The sequence below is a fragment of the Danio rerio genome, chromosome 22 (genome assembly GCF_049306965.1).
Source record: "Danio rerio strain Tuebingen ecotype United States chromosome 22, GRCz12tu, whole genome shotgun sequence".
Classification (NCBI taxonomy): domain Eukaryota; kingdom Metazoa; phylum Chordata; class Actinopteri; order Cypriniformes; family Danionidae; genus Danio; species Danio rerio.
The window spans coordinates 12,287,188-12,306,657 of record NC_133197.1 but is presented as its reverse complement, the minus strand read 5'-3'; the positions used below and the strand labels follow the sequence as shown (position 1 = coordinate 12,306,657).

The 19,470-nt window shown below is 33.8% G+C and overlaps 2 protein-coding genes across 13 annotated transcripts in view; one reads left to right on the top strand and one right to left on the bottom strand.

The window, feature by feature from the left end:
• The window catches only part of cep70 (centrosomal protein 70), a 22,337-nt gene extending 11,505 nt beyond the window's left edge, over window positions 1-10,832 (top strand). For 5 of the 11 annotated variants that reach the window (XM_073936180.1, XM_073936184.1, XM_073936181.1 and 2 more), the window contains 9 exons: window positions 1,613-1,690; window positions 1,757-1,859; window positions 2,935-3,033; window positions 3,248-3,400; window positions 4,340-4,516; window positions 5,188-5,356; window positions 7,208-7,310; window positions 9,960-10,039; window positions 10,174-10,832. In XM_073936180.1, the coding sequence (XP_073792281.1) occupies window positions 1,613-1,690; window positions 1,757-1,859; window positions 2,935-3,033; window positions 3,248-3,400; window positions 4,340-4,516; window positions 5,188-5,356; window positions 7,208-7,310; window positions 9,960-10,039; window positions 10,174-10,226 (1,015 nt within the window). In that variant the 3' untranslated portion in view covers window positions 10,227-10,832. 11 annotated transcript variants of the gene reach the window in all.
• mmadhca (metabolism of cobalamin associated Da) lies at window positions 10,035-19,470 on the bottom strand. Of its 2 annotated transcripts, none has more exons than XM_021469315.3 (8): window positions 19,247-19,470; window positions 17,920-17,960; window positions 17,693-17,837; window positions 15,998-16,215; window positions 12,783-12,891; window positions 12,589-12,695; window positions 11,628-11,714; window positions 10,035-10,596 (listed from the first exon to the last, which is right to left on the bottom strand). In XM_021469315.3, the coding sequence occupies exons 2-8, from the start codon at window positions 17,926-17,928 to the stop codon at window positions 10,396-10,398; spliced, it is 876 nt and encodes a 291-aa protein (XP_021324990.1). In that variant the 5' UTR covers window positions 17,929-17,960; window positions 19,247-19,470; the 3' UTR covers window positions 10,035-10,395. The 2 variants fall into 2 exon arrangements, with proteins under 2 accessions (XP_021324990.1, NP_001002453.1); NM_001002453.1 differs by having other exon boundaries at window positions 10,037-10,596; window positions 19,419-19,456.

The window sequence follows — 19,470 nt, the reverse complement described above, 5'->3', positions numbered from 1 at the left end:
ATTAATTTTCTTTTCGGCTTAGTCCCTTTGTTAATCTGGGGTCACCACAGAGGAATGAACCACCAACTTATCCAGCATATGTTTTACGCAGCTGATGCCCTTCCAGCTGCAACCTATCACTGGGAAACACCCAAATGCTCTCATTGTCATTATGGACAGTTTTGTTTATTCAGCACATGTCTTTGGACTGTGGTGTAAACCGGAGCACTCGGAGGAAACCCACGTAAACGCGGGAAGAACATGCAAACTCCACACAGAAATGCCAACTGACCCAGCCGAGGCTCGAACCAGCGACCTTCTTGCTGTGAGACAATTTTGCTACCCACTGCGCCACCATTATGCCATTTTAAATTTTACTTACCATAACCAAAAAAAAATAATTCTACATTGTGTATTATTATCGTTGTTTCATGTGTTTGGCCTGTTGTCATGGTTAGGCAATTTTTCACTGTCATCTTAATTCTTTATACTTGGATTTTTGGTAAAAGTTTCTGATTATTGCAGCCTAAAATGGCCGATTCTTAAAATATGTTGCAATATTTGTACATTTTTATCATTATTGTTGTTTTTGCGGTTATAATATACACATCTTAGTTGTTATTTTTTAATATTACTTTTTAACCTCAATAGCCATTGAACTCTATATAAAGAGAACACAGAAACAAAGAAAGTGTTTACTTCTTAATCGTAAAGCTTACTACATCATATTTGATGCATGACTGACTCTAAATTGTCATTCATTAATTTTCCTTCAGCTCAGTCTCTTATTTATCAGGGGTCATTACAGCAGAATGAACCACCAACTATTTCGACGTATGTTTTACGCAGCAGATGCACTTCCAGCTGCAACCCAGTACTTGGAAACACCCATACACTCTCTTATTCACACAGGCACTCATACACTACGGCCAATTTAGTTCATCCAATTCACTTATTGCACATCTTTGGACTGTGGAGGAAACCCACACGAATACTGGGAAAACATGTAAACTCCACACAGAAATGCCAACTGGTCCAACCGGGACTCGAATCAGCAACCTTCTTGCTGTGAGGTGACAGTGCTAACCACCGAACCACCGTGCAGCCTCTCTAAATGATTAAAATAAACTAAACTGTCAATTTCTTAAACAGTAATGTTAAAAATGTTCACATGTTTACTGATCGATACAACAAAATTGACTGGCTGAATTCAATGTTGTGTTTTTTTTTTATGATGTGTCTAAAGCAGGTCACACATCTGTATATGACACCAGTATGAGCACTTTCTATACATGAGTATAGTGTTATTTATTATTAAATGATATGGAAGGAATTTGAACACATGTTGAACATTTGTCACAGCTTGCCAAGATCTGCAGAAAGTTGGATGCAATCTTTTGCTCCATTTGCCTTATTTATTTATTTAATTTTTTTGCATTAAATTCAGCGACCGCAGAATTCTGTCAGCACTGCTCAACACAACATCTCCCTATTTGGAAATTTTGCTTTTTAGTTAGTAAAAGTTAGAAAAAAGTCAAGGACATTTACATTTGTCTTACAGTGGGAACCCTGTTTATCATTGTTTTATACTTTAGTCATTTTGTTGACTTTTTTGATGTTACATTTGTTTTAGACCCACGATTAAAGAGCTGAAGACCTGCAAACAGCAGCTGAGACGCTTGGATCGAATCATTCAGCAGAGTAACCTCAGGTAAGATCTGCAGTGAATAGCTCTGTTTTTCTGATGGATCGGGCTAATGAATGTCTTGTTGAACAGGTCAGCTCAAGAATTGAAACCGCAGGACTCTACAGAGAAACCGGACACCGATAACGCCAGTATCCAGAGCCTGGACATTTCGACATGCAGGAGACTTCTCACAGTATGTTAAGATCAACAATATGGATCAGAGAAACTAAAATGATAAAACTAGTCCTGTTGCGATTCATTTGCAGTTTTTTTTCCATCTAAGTGTGGTTGCTTAGCACAAGGGGTGACTTAAACCGAAATACTTAAGTGTTTTTTAAGCATTTTTTCACTTTCACTTTTTATATTCGCAATGGCTTTGAATGGGGGTGAGACAGACTGCTTGTCTAAATTGCATTTGAATGCTGTCTTTCTACTAATCACTGTGCAGAGTTTTACTGAATATATTCAGTAAATATATTGATATAATATATAATATAATTAAATATTGATAATAATTTACAAAAGAGTCGATCACAATCATTTGTAACATTTCTTTAATAACCAAGTACAAAAAAAAGCATAACAAAGCCCCAATATTAAAGTCTGAAATATGGCATTACACACAAATCATATATTTAACATAGGCATACATGCATTATATATATATATATATATATATATATATATATATATATATATATATATATATATATATATATATATATATATATATTGAACATCTATTTCCAAATATTACAAAAATGTCTGTTTACAATTCATTTTCAACTATTAGTAGTTAAAGATGTGGTCAAATATTTTCTAATATATTAATTAAAATTTTATTTACAGTAAATGTTTATGTTTGGCCAAATATTAGAGTTCCGTATGGCCACAAAAAGCTAAATTAATCACCATAATCCCATTTATTTCTTAGACCATTAATTGTAAGTAAAATTTCATAATTGTGACAGCAAAGGTAAAACCCATTACTTAAAATAAAATGTGAATAGTTTAGATTTAAATAGCATAACATAACATATATTTTTGTAAATTTGATTTTTTATGTAATCATTTTAATAAGCTATTTGCCCTTGGGTACATTTATCAGTATGAGCTAATTTACTAAAATAATTCAATATTACATAAGACACATATCTTTAAAAAAAATAACCAAGTAATATAAAGCATCAGATAAAATAGTATGAACAGTAATAGGGCTTTAATCAGATTTTGGAGGTAACACAGTGTGTGTATTGGTTGTTTTTCAGGATGTTTGTAAGGAACTCGATGTGCAAAATATCAATCATCTCATTTCTACAGTGAATGCTCAACGCAATCAGGCCGGATCTGCCTTCAGACTGCAGAAGGTGAACTTTAACTTTCATTTTCACTTTTTCCTATACATTAAGTATATAACAGTTTAATTAGGACTGATGGAAAAAACAAAAACAATCTGTATCTGTGTAAAGAATGAAATTGATGTAATTTGGTCGAAGCCCTTGATTGTTTTAAGCCTAATTTATTTTTTAACATGCCGTTTTTAAATAAGATGCCAATATTCCATTCACAATACCTTGGCAGATCCTCTATGATATCACTGCCGTCCTGACCGATCACAGAGCCCCACTGGGTTTGCTGAGGCAGCGAGTTCCGTCCAATCTAGAGTTTAATGAAGAGTTTGACATGATTGTTCCTTCTCTGGAGGTCTGGAGCCAACAACTGACCTCTCTGTCAGTGAGTAAAACATGCTTCATCTTATGGTTATTGCTGTGCGATATTTATCATTGATGATAATAATATGATTATTAATTTTTTTTATTATTATTATGTGGCAGCTGACATTTTTGAGGATTTCAATCAAGTTGTAATAAACAAACACCAGTTGACTAAAATACCACAGCTGCTTGTTAAAACCATTTTTTTTTATAGTTTAACAAATTTAACTTTTAAATAACTGTCATGTTAATGTTGCATGTTATTATTTAATATATTATTTAATTTCTCAATTTCCCATGGTCAGTTGATATTTAATTTAACAATATTTTAATCAATCAATTGTTTAATCCATTCAGGATTTTACAAAAAAAAAAGTGAAAAGTTTTACGGCTTTTCTTTTATTGTTTTGCTGTGAAAATATACACCGATTTACACATCTAAATTTATTATTAATTTTTTTGACCTTGGGAACCATTGACATGATGACATCTATAAAATATAGATACCTGCTGTAAAATATTTGTAAATGTAACCAATTGTTTGAAAATATTTGCTAAGTCTATTTGCTATTACTATAATGTTTTTAAATGTAAAACTATGCTGATTTGAACAGAATTTAAATTTGCGGCAATAAAAAAAAAAAGTATAAACTTCGAACATTTGCTTGATTTTGCAATAAATTCAGACCCTCTATGATTTCACAGTTACTGATTGTTAAGTTTAATAATGTAATATTGAATTTCATAGTATTTTTTTTTCTTTCTTCAGAATATCTGGTTTTGTGTTCAGCAGAAGATAGAAATTCATTAAAGTTTAGAACCACTTCAGTGAATAAATGATTCATTTATGACAGGTGAACTCTCCCTTTAACCATCAGTAAGGTGTAGGGATTTAAAGGTCTGTCAACAGTTAGTCATTTTTGTCCTCATTTTGAAGGAGATTTGTTTGGTTTTCTAGGATCTACATCATGCCCTAATCAATCTACAGAAGAGGTTGTTGCCTTTACAGCCAGAAAGTGGCTCAACCGCACTTTCAGATTCAGTACGAGTTGAAGACCTGATGCTGATCGTCGACACACTCCTGGATGAAACCCAACCAGATGATAAGGTGCCACTTTCAGCTTTCTGCACCAAGGTTATTTTAGTAAACTAAAACTATTGGTCAAAACAATACTTATGTACATGTGATTTTTCAGGTTTTTTATTTTTAATAAATTTTTCTTTTTTCACATTGTCATTATGGTGTTTTGTGTGTAGAGTTTTGAGGAAATAAATTAATTTTATCCCTTTTGGAATAAGGCTGGAAAATAAAAAAATGTGGAAAAAGTGAAGCACTATGAATACTTTCCGGATGCACTGTAATCGCACATTCAGACATACTCCATAATAATATAATGTCCAAGTTTTTTATTGGAATGCTACATAGGGATGTTATATTATCAGCCAGTTAATATTAGAGAACAGCATTGTTGACACTCTGTTAAATATTGCTAATGTTGGTTTGAAGTCATTCTTTCATGCGATTTCTGACACAATATTGCAATATTGAAATTATCACGGTAAACTTTATAGGAACCGTTACAATGAACGAATATGAGTGAATATAAAACCAACTTTACCTCAATACCCTTAAGTCACAACAAAACCGAAACTAACAAACCGAAATGAAACTGAAACTAAACTGAAATTTACAGCAAGTTCAAAAATGGTATCGAAACAAAAACGAATTAAAAAATGTAAAACTAAAGTAACTTTTTCTACACAGTTTGTAATCCATGAGCTGATGATGTTAACGCTGTCCTTCAGGTTTTGCGCAGTCCCACCAGACACACATTGGAGTCTATAGTCGCACACTTCCAGAAACTCTTCGATGTGCCGTCGCTGACAGGAATCTACCCTCGCATGACTGAGCTCTACAGCAAACTAGGGGAGATGAACAACGCCATGAGGAACCTTCGAGACCTCCTGGACTTGGGTACGACCATTTTCGCTCACACTTCTATTTTAAACTTCAATTCTCGCTACTACTAAACATTTGACTTTGAGTTTTAGCTCCTTTAAACTCCTAGTTTGCTGCTTATTATTAGTTATTAAGGTAGTAGTTGGGTTTAGATGTTTGGTAGGATTAGAGATGTAGAACAAGATCATGCCAGTACTTTAATTATAGGCAGTTAGTAAGCCACACTTGCAATCAGAACTCGAAGAATAAGACTATGAAAATGGCTGAAATCTTTACAACAATGTGAACATTCAATAAGATTCATTCAGGTCTAACTTTACATTTTCTTTTAGTTTTCTGGTTGATTCATGTTTTATGTTTGTGGCTCTGTACATAAGTTTGTTGTATTACCATGTAAAAAAAATCTCCTGTTTCCCCTGTGTTTTTTCCCCTAATTTCTGTTTAACGGAGAGAAGATTTTTTTTCCAACACATTTCTAAACATAATAGTTTTAATAACTCATCTTTAATGACTGATTTATTTTCTCTTTGCCATGATGACAGTAAATAATATTTGACTAGATATTCTTCAAGTCACTTCTACACAGCTTGAAGTGATATTTAAAGGCTTAACTAGGTTTATTAGGTTAACTAGGCAGGTTAGGGGAATTAGGAAAGTTATTGTATAACGATGGTTTGTTCTGTGGACTATTGAAAAATATATAGCTTAAAGGGGCTAATAATTTTGACCTTAAAATGTTTTTTTTTTTAATTAAAAACTGTTTTTATTCTAGCCAAAATAAAACAAATAAGACTTTTTCCAGAAGAAAAAATATTATCAGACATACTGTGAAAATTTCCTTGCTCTGTTAAACGTCATTTGGGAAATATAAAAAAAAGAAATTCAAGTGGGGGAATGTGTGTGTATATGTAAATTTATTTTTAATTATTTATTTAATTATAATTTTGTTTTTTACATAATACAATGAACTACAATAAATAGCACTAGAGGTGCTATTTAGCTTCATGCTTCAAGCCCAATGTTCATGCCCTTGGATGTCTTTTTATAACAATGGCAAGACTGTAAGCTGGGACTTACACTGTGTTTCCTATTTTTTTTATGCACCTGTCAATTTTAATGTAAAAAAACACGGAGAATACATTGAAATCTACAGATGCTGATTGATAAAGTGCGACAATTACAATACATATATCCAAACGTCATTTAAGGGATGCGTACTGATGGTTGGAATAATCAATATTTCTCAGAGTAAAATCAAAAAATACTTGCGAATGCTAAATATATTTTCTGTACAAAATATCAGACCTGAGTCTAATGTACATGTACTTAATGTTAGATGAGCATAATGGGCCACAACGTCTTGAACAATAAAAGAAACCTGCACTTTAGTGAGTCAGCATTACTATTGTTGTTTTTTGGAGCAGCAAAATGTGTAATCAAAATGTATTTAATAAGTTTATTAAATGTATATCTTCAGTTATACGTCATATAAAAGTTACTGTTGTTATAAGAAATATTTAAATATTTGTTTATAGTATATACAAAATAAACCATTAAAAAAATGTCTGCATGGCTAATTTCTGAATTACAGAGCGCAATAAGATTTCCATATTCCTCCTTTATAAAAACCTTTGGCTCAACAAAAAAAAAATTACTCAACTTGCTGAATAGTCAGATTTGTGCACTAAAAATGTATGCAAATTAGCACATGTTGAAATAATGTATTATTTGCATATGTAAACATCACACTTTAAAAAAACTTAAATGCCTTTTATGTTGTTGTTTGAATTATTGATGTAATTAATCAGCTGGGAAAATGTGGAGATCACGATGAGCTGATGCTTTGCTCCTCTTCTGCTGTTGTAGATGATAAAGCTCCTGCTAGTGAGGTGGTCAGCAGCGTCTCCAGTGTCCTGTCTCAGTCTGGACAGGAGATCTGCAGCCTTCTGGAAAGCAGCGACATTGACAGGTATGTGCGTCTGTTCATTTGAATATCTGTAAACCTTTTCCGTTATGACTCAGTTCAGGGACGTCGGCTGATGGCGGTCCACATCTACCTGATGCTTTAAGTTCATATTTGAATCATCCGAACACATCCACACAGTTAATGACGGCATTTAATGGTCAAATGAAATAGGAGTAAAACACAAATTATTTCTTTTATTTTAATCATATTATTTTCAGCAGGTCTAAGACTAGAATAGCTATAGGAAATGTACTTTTTATTCTGTAAACTACTGTGCTGATACTGCTGGTAAAAAAAAAAGTTTAATAGAGAACATAGAAACATGTTTAGTAGAGACTTTTTGGTGAAAATATATTTGTTTTTGCAAAAGATAACAAGGAGCCATGTTTTCATACATTAAATACATTTTTTAGACAACAAAATGCCTTTTTCAACTAAAGAAGATACTCTCCACATTTTCATGCAACATTTTGCCGTTACAGAATTTACTAATGTCCATTTTAGTGCTGAGCAAAGATTAATCGCATCCAAAAATCTAAGCTCGTTTTGACGTTGTGTGTGTGTGAGCGCTGTGTATATTTATCAAGTACATTTAAATACACCCATGCAGGCACATATTTGAGAAGATATTTATAAATATCTATACACAGTGTTATATATCTCATTGGTATCATTCACATATATTTTATAAGTTGTCTGTTTATATTATCTATGTCAGGGTTTCTCAACTGGTTTGGCCATGGGACCCACATTTTTACATGGTCATCAGGCCGCGACCCAAATTTTTAGGAACTATAATATAATTTTAGGAAATATAATTCATTTGTATTTATTTGTTAACACACAAGTAATGACTGATGAATCAAAACGTATCAAATTATAGAAATATTTCAGAGTAAAAACGTCAAATACTGTAAACAGTGGTTTGGGTAAGGAAAAGTTTAGTTACTATTAACTAAACTGAACTGTTAGTAAAACATTAACACATGATCCGGTTGAACAGAAAAACAGCAAATTAAAGTAAACATATTAAAATAATCATAACCATTTTTATAATAATCACCAGTTATTTGCTCTTCTGCTTTTGTGTGGGCTTTCTTGGCCTTTGCTACACGGTGAGCTACACAGTAAGATAAGCGGAGTGCCTGTACTTATTTTGAACATGAAGATGTTCGGCACTTTTGTGATTCCCTCAGCCATTGGAGTCGTCTTTGGAAATAGTTCACAGGTTTGTCCTTGCAACTAGGATGTTTGGTTTCTAAATGTCATTTTAATTTAGAAGGTTTCATGCTCTCTTGTGAGATCACCTCACTACAAATAACGCACTGAGGCTTTAAGCCTTTTTTGTCGTCAATATATGTAAATCCACACTTTACATATTCAGGGTTGTACTTGCGCTTTGACATTGTTGCCATAATTAAATGAAATTTCGCATGTCAAACAGTACAGTTGTCGCACGCGCATTTCAAAATAAAAGTCTGATATAAGCAAAATAAGTTAAATTAAACTTTTTTTTTTTATCACACACTCTGCAACCCACCAGTTGAAAAACACTGATCTATGTGACAAAAAGTTGAGTTTTTCTATGTGTTTGTATCACGCATATATATATAAAATACACATTATGTCAAAACAAAACTTTATTTTGGATGTGATTAATCTTTGCCTAGCACTAGTTAATTTACAGATATATATAATTATGAAAAATATGATTCTTTATCATACTATTTTTATTATATATATATTGTTCCTAAATAGAGGTTTTCTCTCTCTCTCTCTCTCTCTCTCTATATATATATATATATATACACTTAAAATATACAAATTTTGTTATATATATATATATATATATATATATATATATATATATATATATATATATATATATATAATTTCTATTTTCTAATGTTTTGTTGCTTTACTTTATGCATTTAATGTTTAAAATAATTGCTAAAAATGTTTTACATTTGATGTCAGAATAAAAAAAAAAAGCCAATATTGTTTACTGCTAATGAAGGACCCTATATAATACTGTATTCATTTTTCATACTACAGTATTAAAGTTGAGAACATGACAGTTTTCGAATACATAGTATGTTAATGAACTGTAATATAAAATGGGCAACACTTTAAAAATAATAGTGCACTAGTGAAAGTTGTGCTTGTTAACATTAGTTAATGACTATGAGTAAACATGAACTACTGTTATTTGGGTTAAATTACATAAACTATTAGTAATGGATTTATTTGGGTATTTATGTTGGTATTTTACCAGTTACTATATATTAACCTTAAATGATAAAATGTGCCAACTTGTATAAACTGATGAAATATTTCTATAGAATAGATTGCATTTTGCTGTGGTGTAATTGACCCAGATGTTGAATTTGCTGTAAAAATGGTTGTTGCTTTTGAAGATTAAAGTAATTAAGTTATGTTTTTGTAAGCAATTACACATCATGAAATAAAATATTACATTAAGATTCAAAAGAAACAGCCATTTTACATAAAGTGACAGCTATTTCAACATCAGGGTCAAAAACACTACAGCAATGTAATCTATGGAAGTGCACTTGCTTCTGAATCTGAATCTGAATGAATTCACCCTCATCTTTTGGCAAAACATAACCGTGTTGTTGTTGTTTTTGACAGCATCATCCTGAAGCTGAAGGAACATGAGGAGTTTTTCCCCGCTTTCCACTCGTTCATGCTGGAGCTTCTGCAAACTCTGGGTGAGAAATAAACTTTATTCATTCAAAACATCAGACCACATACAAAATGAGCTGAATTGATCACAGTGCAGACGCATTGTGCGTCTCGAACTGATAAAAATAATAATAAATTCATAAACGTTTCTCTCTTTCAGACGTCCAAACTCTAGACGACGTTTTACCAAGAATCCGTTCTCTCAAAGGCTGATGTTTGTAAAGCACCGTGTGGTTTTAGACCTGACTATTTATTTAAAAACTACTTGATTCTCAGTGTTTGTATTTTATAAATAAATCTGTGCCGACAGCAGCAGTTTGTCATAAAACCTCTCATATATATTAATAAGAAACAGTCTTTTTTTTTTTTTAAAGATGTGTGTTCAGTCTCCGTCCTCTGTGTGTCCTTGAAGTTTCTCCATGATCAGACTGTTTGAAGGTGCGTTAGTGATTAACGTGAGCACAAATGTGCCCTTTAAAACATGTCGTATGACCGTACAGGATGCCAGATCCTCGATGTGAAAGCCAGCGTGATGCTGAACGTCCTGCTGGAGAATTGAGTCCGGCGTCTGAACTGCGAAAAACTGCGGGAAAACAAACATTGTAAGCAGTGCTGGGTAAAATGAGCTCAAAAGTAGCTAAATTACTTATCCACTGAAAAAGTAATGGGATTACCTTTTAAAAATGTGAACTTTGTTTTGATACAATTAGCATTTAAGTCCTTTTTGCAGTGATCGTCTATATCACTAAAGAATGGTGTGTGTGTTTTGTTTTATTAAAATGCTTAAGTATTACATTTTTAATAAAGCTAAAGACCATGTTTGACTTGTAGTTGACTCATTATTTTTCAGTAATTAGAAGTTAAGTTGTAAGCTAAATAAATGATAAGACTGTTTCTCAACCATGTTCCTGGGGAACCACCAGTGCTGCCCATTTAGTTACCTTAACCAAACACCTGATTTAGATCGTCAGCACATTAGCAGAGTCTGAAAGGCGTGTGATGAGTGTGACAAAGGAGACATCCAAAACATCCAGTGCTGGTGATCCTCCAGGAACATGGTTGAGAAACACTGCTGTAGATAATGCTTTGATTTGCAATCAGGTTGATGAAAACATCCTAATACTGGGTGTAAACAGGGCTGAAGTGAACACATGGTGTTTTATTTAGTGTCTTCATGATCAGATTGACAGCATGTTTTAGTATGTGGTGTAAATGGGTTGAAAGTGGACAAATCTAAAGCAAGTCATATTCTGTTCACTCCTGTATTTAGTGTGGCTCAGATTTACAAAAAGAGATCAAAATATCTAATGTAAACATGGACAAAAATAATGTAGTTTACAATTTGGTTGTTGTCAATCTAATCAGGCAGACGACACTAAACATGCTTGCTAATACTAGGTCTGAACAGGGAAAAATTGAAAAATCTAAACAATTTACACAGATATTTATTGGTACAAAAATCTAACTCGATGTGTTTTAGATTGTACCTGCAATTTTCCAAAAACACATTCACTATCCAGTGTGAACTCAAAATGATTCTTATGTTGTGTACACGTATTTAGCATCGTCCAGGACCACAGAAATGAATATTGCGTGAGGCAATGTTGTACTTACAGCTTTTCCTGACAGTGGATTGATGAAATCGGCCCAGTATCCTCCTCTCCACAGTGTGAAGCAGATTTCTTTAGCGCCGCTCACAAACTGCATTTCAGATTTAACAAAATAAATCATTTAGAGGATAAATATTATATATTCAGCAAGAATAAAATAAATGATCCACTGAGATTTATTTTATTATAAAATGTTATTTTTGTTGAAATAAGCACTGTTCCTTTGGCCTTTTTTTGATAGTTAAAGGGTTAGTACACCTCAAAAAATGATTACCGTAATTTATTGTCATGTGGATTTAAACCGTTGAGTATTTTTCTTCTTTTGAACACACACAAAAAAGATATTTTGAAAAATGCTGGTTTCTGGCACTTATTGGCCTTCATAGTAGGAGAAAAATAATATGGAAGTCAATGAGTGCCTGCTGCCAGCGTTCTCCAAAATATCGTCTTTTGTTTGACAGAAGAAACAAACTGAAATTGGTTTGAACAGATAAAGAAAGAGTAAATTATGTTCTTCATAGAAAGATTTCAGTGAAAAATACAAAGTAATGATGTTGAAAGTTCAGAAATAAATACATTAGAAATATTTTAAGTAAATCAAATAAAACAACCACATTCAATTCAACTATATTACCACTTTCTGGATTATTCATTCAATTTATTTAATGCAGGCATTTTTAAAGTCATTATATATTCAGATTTTACTGCATTATTGATTTACGTACTTACTATATCTTTTCTAAGAGTAATATTTTTGCTGATTATTAAAAAAAGTTTATTTAATGCATTGAGCTAACCAAAATAAAACTTTAATTGCTTTATTTTATATTAAAAAATAGCTAATCACCCCTTAATTTACATTTAAGCAGGCAAGCAAATGAACAGATCAACCCTTTTAATATCAGCATTAAAATATTTATTAAATCAAAGCTAGCAAAACATAATGAACACATCATCCAACTCACGTTGTCTAGTAGTTCCTCCTGATCTCTGGTCAGTTCCTGGTTCTTCTGCATCACAGTGACCACAGTGATGGGACTTGTGGGCAGAACTGGGAAAAACAGCTCTAACTCTGTCAAAACACAAAGATCCGGTCATCAGGAAGCTGAGGAAAAACACAAACGCCCGCCAAAACCTGCAGAGAGAGATGAAGATGTACCTTTCTTCAGCAGCTCTGGGCACGAGCGCATTGAACACTCCACATCAGACTGACTGAAGTACAGTTCAGCTTTACTGACCCTCTGCACCGCCACTGAAGCTTCCTTACCCTGAAACACACAGAACAACACACTCACTGGAGGACTATCTCAACAAGAGACTCTAGTTTTCATTAGAGAGCCTGTCAAAAAGTCAAGAGGAAAAAAAATTAGCATATCTGATCCAAAACTCAGATGAAGCTACAGTAAACAATTATTTTTTATTTTATACAATTTTTATACAATTAAATACAATTATAATTTATACAATTTTTTTATTTTATACAATTATTTATTAAGGAATAGTTCACCCCTAAACATTCACCCATTCAAGTAGGTTTACACTTGAACACAAAAAAAGATCTTGAAGAAGGTTGGAAACCGGTAACCATTGACGTCAACAGTAGGACCAAACAATACTAATACTGCTTTTCAACATTCTTCAAAATATCTTTTTTTGTGTTCAACAAAGAAAAACTCCAACAGAGTGAATGATGACTGTTTTCAGTGTACTATACATGGGCTTCATTCAATATAAACGCATCTGTTGATTTATGGTTGTATTTGAAAAGCTCACTGATCCTGACGTGTGAAATACAGGAGAAAAATCTGAAATACTAAACTGTTGTTTTATTAAAGCATCTAGAAATTGAACCCATTGTCTTCAGGAAAGTGTAGATGGTACTTTATTAGCTGATCTCTCTGTAATGCACATTAAGTCCTGAGCTGCTGCTGCTGCTGTTTCCAGCACTAAACCAATAAAACACTGTTATTGATGCTGGTCTGTCAGCGCCACCTGCTGGAGGAGAGCGAATTTGCTTTTTTATTCATAGAGTTTTACCTGTTTAGCATAACTTTACAAAGCTAAAGTCAAATGATTATGTTTTTAAATTGAATTTGAACAACCAAAAAGGACAATTTAATTTGTTTTTAAATAAATAACTAAATCAGTGTTGGATAAAAATAAAAGTTTTACTTTTAAAAAGATTACTTTAATTTTTTTGGTAATTTAATTTCAGTTACTTCTAATAGACTTGCTCAAATACTGTTCTGCATGCTTCATTCAAATAATTCAGCAGAGTAAATGCTTTTGTTTGTTCTACAAATATACTTTGCTGAATGATTCTCTTTTTCAACTAAACACTGCAAAAGATGCTTCTTTTGGTCTTGTTTCTTGTCCAATTATCTAAAAACATTCTTAAATTAAGAAGTACTTTTAAGATAAGCCAAAAATATGTTCTTGTCTTAATGTCAAAAGGAAAAACAGGATTATTCTGCTTACCACATTTGCAGATTATTTTGTTTGTTTTAAGAAAAAACTGCCTCATTGACTACGTTTACATGGACACCAATAACTCGATTTTAATGCGATTAAGACAATACTCTGATTAAGAGTCTACCATGTAAACAGCGATTTTTTGATTAATTTAATCAGATTAATGTCATAATCAAACTTAAGAGAAATCGAATTAAGACATGTGGAGTATGCCGATTTTAGTCGCATTGTTGAAGTGCAGTACAGGCATGTAAACACCTTAATCAAACTATTACCATACTGTAGGACTTTGCTGCGTTATGGATATTCCACACACAAAAACACACACGCGCACGGCTGTTTGACACATTTTGCACCTACAGAGTCAGTGCAGACCACAGACACTTGCGTCATGAAAAGTTCTCCCATTCAGCATGCTGTATGAACTTCCATTAAAACAACACTCTTCCAGCAGTTCAGTCGCATCCAATATCTCGTTTGTCACGGGGGGGCATGCCCGAATGAAAGTGAAAGTGCCAAACCGCAGTTAAAGTCGACAAATTAATAATGAAACAACCGAAATTACATGAAACTCCGGAGGAAATGCGGAGAGTGCCGTGATGCAATGACGGTAATCTAAGTATGTGCTATAACATGTAAAACGGGATCATGAAAGAAACATTTAAAAAGCAACTCGTGTAAACGCCCTAATCTTAGGGTGCTTTCACACCTGTGAATCGATTCAGTTGTTCCGAAACAGAGATTAAAATTGTTACATTGTTGCTCTTTGCTCTTGGTGCGGTTCGCTTTCACACTGCAAAGTTTCTAATCGGACCAACAGAGCTAAAACAAGTCACGTGCGAGTAAACTCCTTACATTGGTCAGAGTGTCAGGGTTTATTTTGCAGCGTCCCGCTCAGCTGTCAGGAGAGGTGGTGGTTTGGTGGTGATTGACAGGGTGCGCGCGCGTGACGTGTCTGAGGAGAGACACGGTGGGGAGGGGTGAGAAGGGTGCGCGACGTAGCCTATTTGAGGACCAAGAGGGAGACGCGACATTACTGGGAGATTATCACTCGTTTGCGGGCATCCGGAGACTCGCGAAACTTTCCGCCCTACTCATAATTCTCTCTTCATATAGCCGTATGCCTATTGCATATCCATTAAACACAGTGATATAACCGCTCTCGGATCGGATCGCTTTCTCACTGCAATCGAACCGCTCCAGAGTTCGTTTCAATCGAGCCCAGACCACCTCCTTCAAGCAATCTCAGAGCGACTGATTTGGTGCGCATGTGAGAGCAATAGGTGGTTTCACATATGCCAAACGAACCGCGCTAACTGGGCAAACGAGACAGGTTCCGAAACAAAACTGTAGGTGTGAAAGCATTCTAAGGCAAATAATTCAATTACTGATGTCCATGTAAACGTAGTCAATTTTGCCATGTCATTTCTTAAAACAAGACAATGTGCTTTGCTTGTCTAGAAAATGCTTCTTGAATTAAGAATTGTTCGATATTTGGACTGAAAACAAGACTGAAAATCTAAGAAAGAAAAGCATTTTTGCAGTGAAGAAAGATAGATTTATCATAGCATAAGAAACAATGAAATGTTTTAGAAAATTGATGATGAAATGCGGTGTCATCACATTAAAACGCTTTAAGTTTTGATTGAAATATTTATTGTTGAAAAGCCTCAAATTTGACTCAAATTAAAAGAATTAAGAGTTATGCTATTGTCTGTGCATTGAGAGTTCAGTAATTCAATGACTAGGTTACTTTGCACTCATAGTAATTAGAAAAGTCATTTAATACAGTTTTAATAAAAAATGAAGGACTTTTTTTTAAGTAATCTACCCAACAATGAATGGAATCAGACACTAATCGGTGCATTATTAAATGTGAACAGGTTATTTTAGTTTTTTTACCTGAAACTCGTTGATGAACTGTGCGAGGATGAACTCGTGTCTCTCTGTGCTTGACGGGACACTCAGCACATCCGGGACCGTCTTGTGAACCGGGCCGCTCATCTGTAACTCTGTGCCCTTGAGGTGACAGTCAAAACCCACGTTCCCTGGCAGCTGAAAGCGCTGGTCTTGAGGACCAAACGGACCCATCGCCTCATCTGGCCACACTGTTCTAGGACCTGCCAGAAAGAGTGCTCTGTTAAAGGTTGATTCAAATTGTCACTTTATTAATTTAATTCTTTGTTTTAGGCATGATGATAGGTCACCATGGATATTAACAGCAGATTCGGTTTTGCCAGTAAGTGTAATGCCAATAAAAGAAAAAACGGTGAACAAAAAATAACTGTGTGCTAGCATTGTTTTACACGTATAACCATGACTGCACATCTGCAGCACCAACACCCAGCAAAATCACTGTCTGAAGGCAGGATAGCAGAAAAGGTAATAAAGTCCTCCAAATAGCAACAATCCCTCGCTGAATCTTTCAAGCAAACATACCCCACTGGTTCAGAGAGACATAAAAATAACAAAGGCAGTGCGGATGTTTATTGCTAAAGATTTGCAGCCGTATTCGGTGATTCAAGATGTGGGCTTTTGTCATTTTATAAAAGCACTCGATCCACGTTACAGACTACAGTCTCGCATTTTTTCAGCACCGAGATAATTAAGATGGTTTATTTATGTTTAAATATGTTTATTCGAAAAGGCCAATTTATCTTTATTAACTTCACATGTATGTTTATTTTCAAAGTGTAGGATGTAATGTGTTCCCCAGTTTGTACATGTGCTAGCAGCAGCTGTAAGATTTCAGTGTTAATTTATTTTTATACAATACACTAGGAACCAGTGTACTTTTCTTGGCTTTTGCAATAAATAGTTTTTTTTTTCTCCTTAACCTCTTACTGTTCCCATTGTCTATAGAATAAAAACAACACACGTGTCAAGCTATGAGAACCGAACTGAAAACCGTGTTGAAAAAACCGAGGTATGTATTGAACCGTGGGCTAACTGTACTGTTGCATACCTAATATGTATGTATGGATGGATGGATGGATGGATGGATGGATGGATGGATGGATGGATGGATGGATGGATGGATGGATGGATAGATAGATAGATCATATTGAATATTATTTCACTATAAAATTACAAGCATTTATAAATCCAATAAACAGTCATTTATGGTTTTCTGGCAAGTCTAACAGTATTCAAATACAAAAAATTAACAATCAAACATAAAATAACCTGCTCATCATCATAGAAATCATTTTACACAATAATATAAAAAAATGCATAACATCTCTGATACTATTAATACTGATATAATCCTGCAATGTGACTATAGCGAATACACATTGTCATATCAATGCTCAAATGATATATTGTTCAGCCCTACAATCAAGACTCTACAACTTCATCGTACGTTTGATTTTATTTATCTACTTTATGCTGGTAATTCGTTAATTATATTTTCTGCAAAAGCACTCTATAAAATCATGCCAAAGAATATAAAAGTATTCATTATTTCCAAATCGAGTTATTTGCAAATCGCAGAAAAATAAAAATAACGCAATATGCGCTTTTTTTTCCAATATCACCCAACCCTAATTTATACGACAAAAAAGCAGTAGAATAAGTATGGGATTTGGGACGCACCTGTATTTTGAGACGGTACAGCAATATAGGGCTCATCTGATCCAGACGACCCTGCGGCTGAAAACGCTCGAACTGCCAGAATTTTCTGAGCCAAAGAGTGAACGACAGACGAGTGGCTCACCTGCCTGACCCTCCTGCACAACACCTGCATATCACACACACAATCAATTACAACACTGACACAAACACACACACACAAAGAGTTGAAGCAGCGGATCCACACTCACACTCGCCATGACGCTGCACACGACTCCACTACAACTGCAACCTGCAACACACGAACACACCACACATTCATTTAATTTAAGCTGATTGATATTAAAAGACAAACATAATGTTGAATAATAGGAATAATTTTTTTTTATTATTTTTGTCTCTTTTTTTTTAATTAAACAATTATTTGTATTGGTCATGTAAGGGTCATATATTAACTGAACTTTTACTGTAGCGTGTGAGTGCTGTTCATACTAATTAGCATTTTTGCAGAAGTAGATAAATACAGGTCCAAAATTAAATTCAGCTCTGCAGAAACTTCCTGTCTGAAGAAGTGTTAAAACTGAACAGAAAGTTGTATGCTTTTTTGTTGTGCAGAGAATTAGTAGAAAAAGAGGAAGTATGTCTGGGGTGCAGCCAATGGAGGACTGAACAATGACTGACAAATGACGTTACACCAAAAACTCCACCTGTTAATATCAGTTGTGTATATATGCTGGAGTCAGGAAATGTATGTTAGTTGTGAACCTCTTGCATGTAATTATTGTATTCCAATAGGGTAATGTAACCCAGAGCTCTGTCATCGAATTATTCATTTGTATCTAATAAATTACTAATATTTTTGGCATTGAAGAAAACCCTCTCCAGACCTTTTCTTATTGAACACACATGGAATTGGCTAGATATTCCAACAATAATAATGACTATAATACTGAGGGGCAAGACAGTGAAAGTGAAGAGGGTAAGAAATTAACTAATGATTATCATTACATTGAGAATCAACAAATTCTTTTGTTTGTTTTACAAGTTTTCTAAAGTCTAATGTTTAAATATGCAATAAATAAACTAATAATCCATTAACTTATACTTACTAATGCTTAACTAAACCAATACCCTACATTTCAACGAAAAAATGTAAATCTTGGATAAAGTCTGCTTTAAAAATATAGCTTATTTTACATATAGCAATCCTAGTTATACATGTTTGTTTTTTAAGTCACACTTGCATGAGATTTTAGACCAAATATTCAAGGTAGCGTTTCACAACAATTACACATTTACTACATTAGTTGCAAATGTGTAGAAGAAATATCATCAAAATATAGCGTTTATACTTGTTGTATTACATTAAATAACATTTAATTCGATAAAAATAACAGCATTTATTTTTGTTGCTCATTATCAATAAACCGACTAAATAAACGAGTGACAACATAACATTAAACATGAACATTCGGACAGAAACACATATATGTGAAAGAACTGACATCTCAGAGGTAAATTACGCTTTTATTTACTTTAAATCATCTTTAAACACATCAAACCAAAACAAACACTCACTGTTTTGATCCGCTCACTTTCACTTCAAACACGATTAAACGCTCGACTTCAGCGTCAAACTAACATTCACAAACTCTTCTGAGGCCACGGAATGACATGTCACAGGTTTAAAGGTGATTTGTGGTTATTTTACGGTGTTTATAAGGTAAAGAACAGCGTGTTCTTCGCTTACCTTGCTTGCCTTCACCAGATTCTGCTGATCACGTTTTCACCAAAGTCGTGAC

Bases quoted from the DNA above. Each gene is read 5' to 3' on its own strand.
- mmadhca (XM_021469315.3), bottom strand. The intron at 16,216-17,692 runs GTGCGTCCCAAA...TCTTTCTGGCAG, and splicing joins TGTACCGTCTCAAAATACAG to GTCCTAGAACAGTGTGGCCA. The intron at 12,696-12,782 runs GTACATCTTCAT...GTGTTTTGACAG, and splicing joins CCCAGAGCTGCTGAAGAAAG to AGTTAGAGCTGTTTTTCCCA.